The 14,415-nt window shown below is 37.0% G+C and overlaps 1 protein-coding gene across 3 annotated transcripts in view; it reads right to left on the reverse strand.

Moving 5' to 3' along the window:
* The window catches only part of C2CD3 (C2 domain containing 3 centriole elongation regulator), a 130,411-nt gene that overhangs the window by 70,464 nt on the left and 45,532 nt on the right, over positions 1-14,415 (reverse strand). For 2 of the 3 annotated variants that reach the window (XM_079928273.1, XM_079928275.1), the window contains exons 9-14: positions 12,838-12,992; positions 11,829-12,035; positions 11,171-11,283; positions 7,942-8,060; positions 5,917-6,039; positions 1,330-1,824 (exon numbers count right to left, since the gene is read on the reverse strand). In XM_079928273.1, coding sequence (XP_079784399.1) covers positions 1,330-1,824; positions 5,917-6,039; positions 7,942-8,060; positions 11,171-11,283; positions 11,829-12,035; positions 12,838-12,992 — 1,212 coding nt within the window. The remainder of the gene's footprint in view (positions 1-1,329; positions 1,825-5,916; positions 6,040-7,941; positions 8,061-11,170; positions 11,284-11,828; positions 12,036-12,837; positions 12,993-14,415) is intronic. The other variant, XM_079928274.1, reaches the window with a different exon arrangement.

Genomic DNA, 14,415 nt, shown 5'->3' on the forward strand with positions numbered 1-14,415 from the left:
GTAGTCTTAAAGGGTCTTGCAGTCCAAACTTAGATTCTATCCTGAAGGCTACAGGTAATCACTGAAAGGCTTTCAGCAGGAGAGTAAAATATTCAGGTTAGTGTTTTAGAAAGATCATTCCTGTTGGTGCACAGAGGAAGAAATGGACAGGGAGAGACAAGAAACAGGACAGTCTGAAGGCTAGGTGGAATGAGAGTAAGGGTCTGAATGAAAGCAGTGGCAATGGAGTGGAGATAAGAGAATTTATTCCAGAGATAATTAAGTTTGCAACATCTACTGGATTTGGTGAATCTTTATGTAAGAAAGACTCAAGGACAACTTTTAGGTTCTGCTTGGGTTTCTGAGTAAATTATAATATGAATTAGGGCAGACAGGAGGAGGAGGAACAGATTTGGAGGGAATAATAAATTCAGATTTGAATACATCTGAATTTCTTCTTCCATTTACACATCTTTATTGGATACCTGCAATTTGCCAGGTGATGTGTTAGGTGCCAAGAGGAAAGTGTTTTTGAGATATCCAGGTGGTGATGACCAACAGGCAGTTAGACACAGAGATCTGAAACTACACGGAAATGCCTGGCCTGAAAGAAGTGTGGATTTCGAAGTCACCTTCACACAACTGAAACTATGGGAGTAGATGTGGCGACCATGGGGAAAAGAGGGTTGGTTTGGAAGAATGCCAAGGATAGAGTAATGAATAGGAACACTAATATTTAAAAGTAGGAGAGAGGAAGAAGTACTGGGATCACAACTCTTTTCCAAGTTTTCCTACTGGCCCAATGACTGATAAAAAAAAACAGTTCTTGAGTCAGGAAGAAAATAAGAGGAGAGAGTTACAAAAGTCAAGAAAGGAAACAATTTAAGCGATAGCATCAAATTCTACTGAGAAATCAAGTAAGATGAGTACTGAAATCAGTGGAGGAATAAATGAGAGTGAGGAAAAATAAATAAATAAAATAAAGAAGGAGAGATTGGAGAAACAGAAAAGAAAGAAAGAAGTTCAACTGATCGAAGCCCTAGAGGAAGCAGAAAGGAACAGAACTCAGAATTCAGGCAAAAGAAACAGTGGGAAACCATATCAACTGAGATAGAATAGAAAGAAATAAACACACAAAAAGTTTTAAAATGTTGGCAACGTCTTTTCCTCTTCCCATACAATAGTGGGATTGGATCTGCATACCAGATAATTATAAAAGCACCTCCAGTCTGAAAATTCTCATTGTTTTTTACAATGGAATTATGATTTGGGAAACATATTTCTGTCCCCTCCCCAACTCCTGCCTTCATCCTTAATGCATATGGAATGTTAAGACATGTACAAAGTTACCTGAGAAAAGTTAAAGACTGGTTTTGTTGTGCCCCATGCGATGACAGATCTGGTGACTTCTTCTGTGCTGAAGAGCTTGCAATTTAAATAAACATTGCATGATGGTTGTTTCTCAGATTCTCCAGTAATGAAATCTTTCCCATCTGGCACCATCAGTAGCACATGCAACAGCAAAGCACTTTCTTTTGTTGACACATTTATCTGATTTATCAAATCGTGAGAGGCTGGCACAGCCGTGAAGGTTGAAGGACTTGGTGCAACAGGGCTTGGTGACTTTGGGATGGGGAGCACCAAATTCTGTGTTTTCTTTACAGTTTCTTCATGAATTTGATTGAGGTTCTGTGGATTTTTGGTACAGGTAACATGTTGACTAGGTTCTGGCAGTGTCTTATCTGGACTTGTAAGAGCACAAAGTGGGCTATGTTGGGTGTTGCTATTTAACTTTGTATTGACATCAGCGAAATCCTTGTTATCTATAACAAGCTCCACAGTTACCTATAGAACATAAAAGGAAGAGAGTTAATAGGAATATTTTCTAGAATCAGAAACAGAATTTTGGAGCTAGGAGCAGCATCAGATTGTTAGGATATAAATTAATTCATCCTCAAATACCACAATAGTAGGAACACTAATAGACTGCACATACATCACCTTACCAGGACTAAGAAAAGCTAGGCAGATGATTTATTAATAATACAAGATGAGTCTAAAACATCATCTTGTGCCATAAATAAGTAAGTGCTCAGAAGAGAATGGAGACATATTTAAAGGACACAGAATCCAGTTGAAGGGGCTCCCTCTGGACAAATCCAGGACAAGCTGAGTTTCAAAATGAATACTACTACTAGTGGATTATAACCTTTTGAATAACATAAGAATCCATGAGTCCATACCAATATAAATAAGCAAGGGAGAAGGGACAACTCTTCTATGTAGTAGAATGCCAATTAATAAATGCACAGGGAATGATGGAGTTAATGGTGAAGTTAGAAATCATATTCTTTCAAATATCATAGTAATAAGTGATTCAGATAAACCCCAAATGGAGGACATTCTACAAAGTAACTGGCCTTACTTTTCAAAAATATCAAAGTACTAAAAGACAAAGAAGGGCGGCAGAACTGTTCTAGGCTAAAGGAGATTAGAGAGAGATGACATTTAAATGCAATGGGTGTTTGCTTCTTGAGTCTAAGATACAAACCCGTGTAGTATTTCTGACACACTTTCACTTATTAATGACTGTTAACGGCCTATAATCAAACCCTACCATTAGCTATGCAAATAATAAGACCATTATGTAAATTGAGGTTAATTAATTGTTTAAAGGTTCATCCCTTCTTCAGAATTAGCTACCCTGTGATCTTTTTTTTTTTTTTTTTTGCGGTACACGGGCCTCTCACTGTTGTGACCTCTCCCGTTGCGGAGCACAGGATCCAGATGCACAGGCTCAGTGGCCATGGCTCACGGGCTCAGCCACTCCGCGGCATGTGTGATCTTCCTGGACCGGGGCACAAACCCATGTCCCCTGTATCGGCAGGCGGACTCTCAACCACTGCGCCACCAGGGAAGCCCTACCCTATGATCTTTAGCTCTATCACATATCATATGCATAAAGGTAATAAAATAAATTTAATTCATTAAAATAAATAAATAAACGCAATGCATGATCCTGGACTGGAAAAAAAATGCTACAAAGGGAAGTACTGGCATAGTTGGTGAAATCTGAGTATGGACTACAGACAGAATATACTATTGCTGTTAAATTGATCTTTATAACTGTACAGCATTATGTACAATGTTGCCTTTGTTCTTAGAAAATACACACAAGAAATTAGGGAGAAAGAGGTTTAATGTCTGTAACATATTCTCAAATAGTTCAGAAAGAAATTGTGTGTGTATGTGTATAGAGAGAGAGTGGGGAGGGGGACAAAAAGAGAGAAAGAGACAGAAGAGGCAGATAATTATAAAGCAAATACGACAAATAATTGCCGAGTCCAGGTAAAGGGTATATGAGTTCTTTGTACTATTTTTGCAATTTTTCTTTAAGTTTGAAGTTATTTTTAAAAGTTTAAAATGTTAAAAAGTAAAAAAGGATGTGGGATAAATGATGAAGAATGAAAGTGGTCACTATTACGAGGCTGAATTACTAGAGATAAAGGGGACTTGCAGCTCCTTTTATTTAAAACCCACAGCAAAGTTCTTTTGCTCTATTGAATATAGACAGCAATCTATTTAGAACAGTGCTTCTCTCAACAAAGCCAGGACAGAAACAATTTCTAGTCCATCAACTCTATTTATTACCCCTTTCTGGTTATAAACCTTGCAGTCTAGAATGAACTAGGAAAGCAAAAAATAAAACTTTGGTAGTGGAAGAATAATGTGATGTTAATTTTTTGCAATGGTAGTCAAACAAGTTTTTAAAATTAAATGGTATCTATTACTAAGAAGGCCAGGAAGAGGGCAGAGAGGGCTTCCAAGAAGAGGAAGCAGCATGAAAATCAAGAACAAAAGCATGGATGCATAACCCAGCACAATACTTTAGCAATTCTTTACATAGTTTGACATGGCTATTGGCAGGGAAGCTGGAACAGAGAAAGCTGCAGTGGTCAGGTGGGGTCATATGGTATGCCCTGTATTTTATCCTCTGGGTGATGAGGAGTCATGGAAATGTTTTATGTATGGCTGTGATGATTTCAAAAGCTCGCCAGTACAACAGGACAAAGCTATAGTGAAGCCACACATTCAAATTCTTCCACCTAACGGGAATGTAAATTGGTGCAGCCACTGTGAAAAACAGTATGGAGGTTTCCCAAAAAACTAAAAATAGAACTACCATATGAATGAGCAATTCCACTCCTGGGTATATATATGAAAGAAACAAAAACACTAATTCAAAAAGATATATGCACCCCAATGATACCAGCATTATTTACAACTGCCAAGATATGGAAGAAACCTAAGTGTCCATCAACAGATGAATGAATAAAGATGACATTGTACATATACAATGCAATACTATTCAGTCATAAAAAAGAATAAAAGTTTTGCCATTTGCAACAACATGGATGGACTTACAGGTATTATGCTAAGTGAAACAAGTCAGACAGAGAAAGACAAATGCTGTATCACTTATACATGGACTCTAAAAATAAAACAAACTAGTGAATGTACCAAAAAACAGACTCACAGATATACAGAACTACTTAGTGGTTACCAGTGGGGAGAGGGAAGTGGGAAGGAGCAATACAGAAGTAGCAGATTAAGAGATATAAACTATTATGTATAAAATATGCAACAAAGATACACTGTACAACATAGGGAATATAGCCAATATTTTATAACTATAAATGGATATAATGTTTAAAAATTGTGAATCACTGTATTGTACACCTGTAACTTATATAATATTGTACATCAACTATACTTCAATTAAAAGAAAATGATTAGGGCAAGCTCTAAAAAACAAAAAATTCTTCCACCTAAGAAAATGATGCTTCTGAATAAAGGACAGAACCCTCTCTCCGATGAATTACACATAGCATTCATCCCACCACACACAAACTCAGCCACTTCTCTCCTTGTTCACTGCCACTACTCTAGTACAAACTATCAATCATTTCTTTTCTGGATGAACGCAACATTTTCCCTCCTGCACCCTACAATATTCTCTACCCAGTAATCTTTTAAAATGTAAACCAGATGTCACTTCCATGCTTCAATGTCCTTTCTTGGCTCTTAGGATAAAAGCTAAACCCTTTACTCTGACCTACAAAGCTCTGAGCGACATGGCTCCTGCCTGCCTGTCCAATCTCCCTTTTGGCTCACTATCCTGTGGCAACATTCTGCCCCTTGATGAAGTGAAGCCCATTCTCACTTTAGGGCCTTTGCATGTGCCATTCTTTTCTCTGGAACGATCTTTCCTGTGCTTTTTACTTGGTGGCCTCTTCCTCTCATTCTTCAAATCTCACCTTAAATGTCACCTCCTTAGAGACACCTTCCCATCTCCTACTTCCTCCCAGGTACTTACTGTCACATTGTATCATTTAGTTCCTTCGCAGCAGTTTTTTTTAAAATTATACACGTGAAATAAATTTATTTATTTATTTATTTATTTATATTTTTGGCTGCACTGGGTCTTCATCGCTGTGTGTGGGCTCTCTCCAGTTGCGGCAAATGGGGGCTACTCCTTGTTACGGTGCTCAGGCCTCTCATTACGGTGGCTTCTCTTGTTGCAGAGCACGGGCTCTATGTGCGCGGGCCTCAGTAGCCATGGCACGCAGGCTCAGCAGTTGTGGTTCACGGGCTCTAGAGCGCAGGCTCAGCAGCTGTGGCACACGGGCCTAGTTGCTCCACGGCTTGTGGGATCCTCTGGGACCAGGGCTTGAACCCTTGTCCCCTGCATTGACAGGCGGATTCCCAACCACTGAGCCACCAGGGAAGCCCCCTTCCTAGCACTTTTGTTGTCCTGTTTTAATATAAGCTGCAAGAGCAAAGATGCTGATTTTCTTGTTCACTGCTATAATCTCACAGCCAGCCAGTAACACATGCTCCATAAATACTTGACTACCTGAATGTGTATCTACATACCTTGAGCGGGCCAAGTGGAGTCTGACCACTTTCCTGTTGCACTGCAAGCTGGTCACTGAAAGAAAGCAGCTCAGATTGAATGACAGCTCTCAAAGGTAGTGATGCAGACCCAATGACTTCAGGCTGAGAAAAGAAGGAAAGAAAAAGTTTAAGTTAAAGTAAAGAGAAGCCACAGGGGACTTTAATTGAAGTGACAACATATGATGACTTATAAAGGAATCCATGCTTTATGAAGTCAGTAGCTTAATTATTTGACTGAGGGAACTCTAAGTGGGAGCCCATATTCTGTCATTTTGGTCTCCCTTCTGGGTTTTACCAATTCTTCCTGGAAGATTAGAGAGGGTTTCATGAGTCACAAAGAGGTCAGAAGATTATCTTTTTCTATTTTTAAGTTAGTTCTTACAAAAAATGTTCAAATTCACGCTTAAAAATAAAAAGTGCAATTAAGATGATGCAAATGTTTGCCATTAAAGCTGGGAAAATTATAAAACATGCCCAATGCTAACAAGGTTATGGAGAAACAGGGGCTGTCATATGCCTGAAGTTGGGAATATAAACTGGCAACATACTTCTGGACAGGAAATTTAGCAACAAATATAAAAAGCTTTTAATATTCATACTCTTTGGCCCAGTAATTTCACTTCTGGAAATTTATACCGAAGAAATAGTAAATAATACATAAGAAGCTTATATACAATGTGTATTTTAAAAGTTAACAATGAGATTTTTATGTTCAAAATCAGGAATTATTAATTATAGCACATTTCTAGAATGGAATAATATATAGCTATTAAAATGATGTTTACTAAAATTTGAAATAATATGAACAATATTCGTTATGTTTATTAGAAATAGGGTATTAAATTATATATAGTAAACCTTCACATATTTATAAAATTACATGGAAAAGATTTACATTTTTGAAAAAAATGAATAAAAATCCTCAAGACAATGTTAAATTTTTAAAAAGCAGGATAAAAATTGCATATAAAATTATCCTAATACTGTCAAAGATTTACATATATAATGTATTCATTTGAAAAAGATACACATAAATATTAACAATATTTATTGGTGATGAGATTATAGGTGATTTTTGTGTTTTAAAAATATTTTTCTATTAAAAACATGTATAATTCTTTTATAATTAGAAAGAAGCCTTAACTATGTGATTCAATGCAAATATACTGAAATGCTTATAGAGGTTGTCTTGAGGTTGTGAAATTATGTTTTTCCTTCTATTTTTTGTTTTTTCCTTATGTTTTTTCCTTCTATTTTGCTATATTTTCCAAAATGAACTTGTATTATTTAGATCTCCTGAAAATATAAACAAAAAGAAAACAAGATGCATTCCTCATACTATCCATACCAAAGAGGAAGTCAAAGATTATAAAAGCTACTCTTTCAATTGAAGGAAGTAAAAACTGCTCATGACATAGTTTGAGTTCTGTTGTACCAGTTGCAAGTGGATTTTATAAACTTGGAATTAGCTGATAAAACTGCTACCCACATTATATTATATTATATTACTTTGGATATGGGATGGATAACTTATGTATTCTGTCTGAAAAAAGAAAGCAGAGCCTCAAATTAAGGCTCCTATATCAATTCAAACAACCCTCCATAGCAGGGAGCACAGTAAAGAGGTTAAGAACTTAGGACCTAAAGACTCGGGATAGAGTCCTGGCTTTGTCTTTTATTAGCTTGGGTGATCTTAGACAAGTTACTTCACTAAATCTTGGTTTTTTTCATCTGTAGATTGAAGATAATAAGGTATCTAATTCACAAACTGTTTTAATCATTAAATTTGATAGTGTTGTTCACATAGAGCCTTTACCATAATATCTAGCCTATAACAAATATCAATTAGAAATTTAAAATTATAATAATAAACAACAATCATAAGTATTAATATCGTTTGAGCCTGGAGAATTTCCTAGTTTAGGTAGGAATATAATTTTAAGTATGCTCCAAATCCCTAGTGTGAATAAATGGTAAGGCAAAGGTCAAAATCACTTGAAGTACCTTTAACTGTGGGGTTTTCTTTGTGTAAATTTGGAAAGTAAGATTGGAATTCCACCAGTGTTCTATCATTGGGCCACCAAATTGTACCGGAAACACAAATCTCTGCTGGAATTTCACCACTGTAAGGAGAACCAGACACATAAGCACATGTCACACCACCCAACTAGAGCCATCTCATCAATCCATGCCTTGACACCACCCACCTCCCTTTCAAATCTAAGATCTCTTTCAGGAATCCAGTCAGTGTAATTTCACAAAAGTGTTAGGGTTATTAGGACTGAAGGAACAGAGACAGAGAGAAAATCCTGAATACAGCACAGAGAAGATAAGCAGGGCTATGTTGCTCTGCTTTGCTATGAGAAATGAATGTCAAGCATAGGAGCACAGGATGTGTAAAGAGACATACCATACACTTCACTGGGTGTAAGGTATGACCAGTGTTTTAAAAGACAAGTTGATAGGTAATGTAATGAAAGAAGGGGGCTGGCTGGATGTGGGACAATGAGGGATAAATGAAGAGAAGAACCGAATCAAAAACTGTAATAATGAAAATGAGTTTATTTTCTGGCTGAAGACTAGGGGACTTCTCCTGTCACACTTATACAAGGTTCTAAGTACTGATCTTAGTTTGCAGTATTAGGCAGAACGGAGTCTGTCTTTTCATAGATGGAAAGGAAGGGGTTTCTGCTGTAATAGCAAGTGTAAATGGGATAAAGTGATGGTAGTATCTGAGTCTGTGCTCACTGCTATGTGGATTTAACAGGTTTAAAAAAAAAAAGGAATTTGGGGCTAGAATCATTTGATATGAATAAGTTCTGTTACTTACTAATGAACCATTTCAGCCACAATTTATCACCTGTAAAATAATCTTCCAGTCCATTCACTTCTAGACCCTTAAAATGGATCTGAAGAACCCACGCAAAAAGGCCCAGTTACAGAGAATCCACTATCTCTGATATTCATTCAAACTGCCCATTTGACCTACTGATCTCTATCCTTGCCATCTTACTTCTTGACTCTTTTTATTTCTTTAGGTACTCATGGACAGGATCTAGGTCTTGCTATCTGGATCCATCCACAGGAACTGTTAACAAAAGGTCTGGGCCCAGCAAGCGCACACCCACTAGACCAGTTTACCTGCTTATCCCACCACGGAAAGAGAAGTAAGACAACACCTACACCTCAGTGGTGTGCTGAGAGGATCAACTGAGGTAACAGATAAAAAAGCACTTTAAAACACTATAAAATCTTTTATGTACAAACAGAACTGTATTTCAACCTGGTGTTACTCAGATTTCTCCTTATTACTTAAGTATGTTTTGGTACTATATTATTGTATTTGTCATATAATTCTCTGTTCTTAAGCTCATTTTTTAAAAAATAAGTTAAGGCAATAATGGAAGAAGAAATTCATGTAAATAAATTGCTAACAATATGCCAAAGCAGACTTTTTTAAAGTGCTGGAAGGGATCCTGAAAATAACTTGTCCATTCCATATTATATTGTTAAGAAAGGCCCAGAGATGAAAAGTCATTGTGTCTAGGGTCACACGATTAAGTGTGTGGTATAACCAGAACTAGAACTCTTCCAATTCCTGGCTTGATGCTTATTCCACATGTCCCATACTATCTTTCCCAGAAGGACAAAGGGAGAACTCAATCGCTGTGGCCAATAATAATACTAATAATAATAATGCATGAGAAGCAATATAGATGAAAAGCACAATGATTTGGAATCAAAATGTTCTAGTTCAAATTCTAGTTCTACCATAAACCAGTTGTGTTATCTTAGACAAGTTACTTAACTGATATATGCCTCAGCTTCCTCTTTCTTCATCTGTGTGTGTGTGTGTGTGTATGTGTTTTAAAAGATTACATGATTAATATATATAAAACACTGAGTAGAGTTCTTGACACATAATTTAGTGCCCAATAAATGTGAGCTAGTATTAGTTACATACAACTTTAGAGTTTAATGCTTTTACATTCATTATCCCATTTGACTGTCCATTAAGCCCCTGTGTAATACAGGCAGTTCTTGCTTTGTAGATACTATGTTAACTGAAACTCGTGCATATCAGAACCGTGCTTGTCCTTGCTGTACCTCCATTTTACAGATGGGGAATCTGAGGCTCAGAGAAGTTTTAAGGAACTCATAAATGTCCTGTAGGTAGAAGGAGGTAAATGGGGAAGACCTGAGAAAAGAATCCAACATTTTTCTTTATATTGGGGTTTGATAAAAACAGTTTAATTGCATTAAAGCTCCTCAAACACACTGACTGACTTCAGCCAGCAGAATCAAGTATACATTCTCGAATGCTTTTAACAAACCTCCAGAGCACCTTCTGTTGCTATCGATAATTTAAGCATACAGAAAATAAAAATATGAAAAATTTTAAATGCCCTAATTCTTCCTTATGGTGATGGGGAAAGTGAAACAATGTACTCTAGTAAAAGAGTATATTAAATTATTTAGGTGCTGTTTTTAAGGGTAAATAAGTATTTATTTTAAATGCTTGTGCTGGATATACTCACATCAAATGAGAAATGATACATGTGCAAGATTATTCACTGAAGCACTGTCTTTAATAGCGAAATATTGAAAACTTAAATATTAAAAGTTGAAAATATTACAGTAAGTCCAAAAAGCCAGTCACAAATATCACATATTATATGATTCCATTTATATGAAATGTCCAGGATGGGAAAATTGAGAGAGACAGAAAGTAGATTAGTAGCTGCTTAGTGAAAGGGGGCAAAGAGAGAAATGAGGAAAGAATGCTAATAAGTATGGGATTTCTTTTAGGGGGGATGAAAATGTTCTAAAATTAGATTGTGGTGATGGTTACACAACCTATGAATACATTAAAAATCATGGAGTTGTATACTTCAAATGGGTGAATTGTATGGTATGTGAGTTATACCTTGATAAAGCTATTTTTAAAAAGGGAAGAAAAGAAAAACGTCAACAGTTGAAAGAACATGATCTAAGCATCAGGAGTTCTGAGTTACAGTTTCAGCTATGTCACTGCCTTTCTGCCTTGCATCCGAATACTCATAGCACCTCTGGACCAGTTTCCTCACTTGTAAAGTAAAGGAATTAGATTCACTTCAAAATTCTTTCTGCCTCTAAGATTCTATGATAATACAGGAGTATATGAATAATTAGGGATTCAAAAATTCTTCCAAAGCCAAAATATCTAAGGAGCAGAAATTAAGTTCTCTCTTACTTCCATCTGTAATTTTACTGGATGCGAGTCGAACCACCTCAGTGATCAAAGCTGTCTTTGTCAATCCATTTTTGGAAAAGCCCATAGGAAAGTGATATTCCACAAAGAAGGTGCTAAAAAGTCGAAACAAGAAAAGTAATTAAAAAACAAACCAAATAATAAACGTATTTTCTCTCTGATAAATCCTACATATCTTTCAAGGCCCTATTTTTAGAACCTCAGGTCCTCAGAGGACCGACCTGCTCTTTTCAAAGCCTTTACCAGTCTTGCGTTCCCACAGCACTTTTCATATAAAACATCTCTTTTGGCCCCTAAAGCCCTATCATATTGGGTTGGCCTAAGAGTTTGTTCGGGCTTTTCTGTAACATCTTACAAAAACCCGAACGAACTTTTTGGCCAACCCAAGAGACAGCCATTTAAATGTTTCTCTCTCCTGTTGACTGTAAGGCATGGAAGAATGGAGCCTGGGTCTTAATTTTCTTTATTCTCATACTTTTAATGCTTGGGACCTAGTGGCGGATTCAGTACATTTTTGTTGATTGAATGAAGCATATGAAAGCACTTTACAAATCATAAAGTACTATGTAATTATTTATTATTACTACCAGACACACTTTCCAGAAACGTCAAATTTAGTTTTCCCATGTTAGAGACATACCGCTTTTTTGTTGTCAGCTTAGGTAGTCTCCCAGGAAAGCTTTTTTTGCCAGGGGTCTCCTGGAGACTATCTGGAGGAACTCCCATTGTTTCGATGATGATTCTGACTGAATGTGTTCTACCCAGAAGGGCCAGTCTATCCACACTTAGTGTCATCACTTGGGCATCTTCTGGAGTTTCTGATAGCATCTGTTGTTCAATCAAGTTTCTGAAAGGAGTTCATATAGACAGTGAGGCAGATTGTAAGAAGCCAAATATGAAACGATCTAGTTGGTACAGGCAAGAGGAGGAAGGAGGAAAGGCAGCAGGCATCTTAATTCACAAGTTATCAAAGACTGGGAAATGGCTTTAATCATAATTCTGGTCCTAATCTACATGAAAGAAATCTCAAAAAATGTAAAAACAGGGACTTCCCTGGTGGTCCAGTGGTTAAGACTCCACGCTCCCAATGCAGGGGGACCGCATTTGATCCCTGGTCAGGGAACTAGATGCTGCATGCCGCAACTAAAGATCCCACAACAAAGATCCCACATGCGGCAACAAAGATCCCGTGTGCCACAACTAAGACCCATGCAGCCAAAAAAAAAAAAAAGTAAAAACATTCTTGTAATCCAAAGGCTTATTATCTCCACACAAGTACAGAAACTGATATAACAGAATTAGGTTTTCAACAAGGGATACAGACTTTACTTCAGTTATTCACTACTTTAATATAACTACTATCATCACTTTTGTGTATTCCTTTTCATTTGCTTTCTTTATGCATATTTTCTACATTAAGTGTAACAGAGCACACATACAACTTAGAATTCTGCTTTCTCCCTTAATTATTTTATCACATCCATCTTTTCATGTTATTGCATGTTTAAGGACTGCAATACTTAATGAGTTACTGTAACTCAACCAGTCTGACAGTATTGGCAAACACAGGTGATTTCACTTGAAGAGATCTTGTGAAAATAATCTTCCTTTGCTTTTGACTCTAAACAAGCATTCATAAAGAGGCTCACCTATTTTTCTTGCCCACCGCCTTCTTCTTCAACTTATGATCATTTGACTCTAGAACCTTAGAAGATCTGGCAAGAGCTTTTGACTGGCTCATTTTTTTAGAAGGGACAACATCATCATCTCCACTGAAGACATCACTGACACTGGTATCAGATTTCTATGGGGGGAAGAAACAAAAAGAGAGGCACTAAAAGATAACTGCTTTGGGGATAGTGGTAATGAAAACATTTCTCTAAAAGTAGTAATCAAAAGAGATAACTGACACCAGGAAGATAATCCTGTTTCTCCTGGCTATATAAAAATAATATGAAGTTCACAAAAATAACCTACAAGTTCAGTTCAAAGAAAATAAATGAAAACAGATTCTTCTTTTGAATCCTCAAAAGTAATAACAACCACTATTTACTGACTGCCTTCTATGTATCTGGTACTATGTTAAATGCTGCATGTGTATTTCTAATCCTTAGTACATTCCTGTAAGGTGTCCCCATCTCAATTTTTTTTTTTCGGTACACGGGCCTCTCACTGTTGTGGCCTCTCCCGTTACGGAGCACAGGCTCCGGACACGCAGGCTCAGCGGCCATGGCTCACGGGCCTAGCTGCTCCGCGGCATGTGAGATCTTCCCAGACCGGGGCACGAACCCGTGTCCCCTGCATCGGCAGGCGGACTCTCAACCACTGTGCCACCAGGGAAGCCCTAAAGATTCTACTTTTTTTCAGCACTCTATACTCCTAATGATTCATTCTGCTTTTAATCTTGCTAAGATGAACTGTTTATTATATGTCACAAATTTTCGTAATGGCAGAACCAGTGGGTAAACCCCCGGTAATTTTATCGTGAGAAAAGGAAGCTGAAATTGACTAATCAGCTCTAACACAAATGCAAAATAAGAAGACAGCGTTACAGTTATTCGGCTCCAATTTAAAAAAAAATCTTTTTGTTATAAATGCAGGAGACCAATCCAAAGTAGTTTTAAGCTTATCACCTCCAACTCCCTTTTCTCAGCATCTCAGGGTATATAACGTATTGACCTGTCATAAGGGTAACAAATTAATAGTTAAATAGGCATGATCAGAATGTCCTTCTAGGAGGCAATGTAACTTTTCCAAGGTGAAATTACAAAGCTTTTTGCACTTAAGTTTTTCTTTGTTAAGTGGCAGCTTCTAAAAATGGTTTTGACAAGGTGATCAAAAGCTAGATGGGTTCACAGCCTGAAGAAAATTAGAGTAAATATAACCAGGTTGTTCAAAAGCTCATAATTTCAGGAAACAAAACCACAAGGTAATGCTGAATTTCTAAGCTGTGGATGTTATTCAATATTAAGAACATTAAACACTGACCCCAGGGAAGGACATGAGCATTCTAACTCCTTGGTCTTCCCAGTGCCTCAAGGCCAATTGGTTCACTCCTTCTTCCAGTAAACAAACATTTTCTAAAATTATTTTGTTCAGATAGCATGGGGGATTACTTAGTACCATTCACAGATTCATTCGTTTATTCACTAAGAATTCACTGAGTACTCAAAATTCTATCAGGCCTTTGTTTTACAGGTAATAAAAAGATAATGAAGACATGTTTT

The sequence above is a fragment of the Stenella coeruleoalba genome (genome assembly GCF_951394435.1).
Source record: "Stenella coeruleoalba genome assembly, chromosome: 8".
Classification (NCBI taxonomy): Eukaryota; Metazoa; Chordata; class Mammalia; order Artiodactyla; family Delphinidae; genus Stenella; species Stenella coeruleoalba.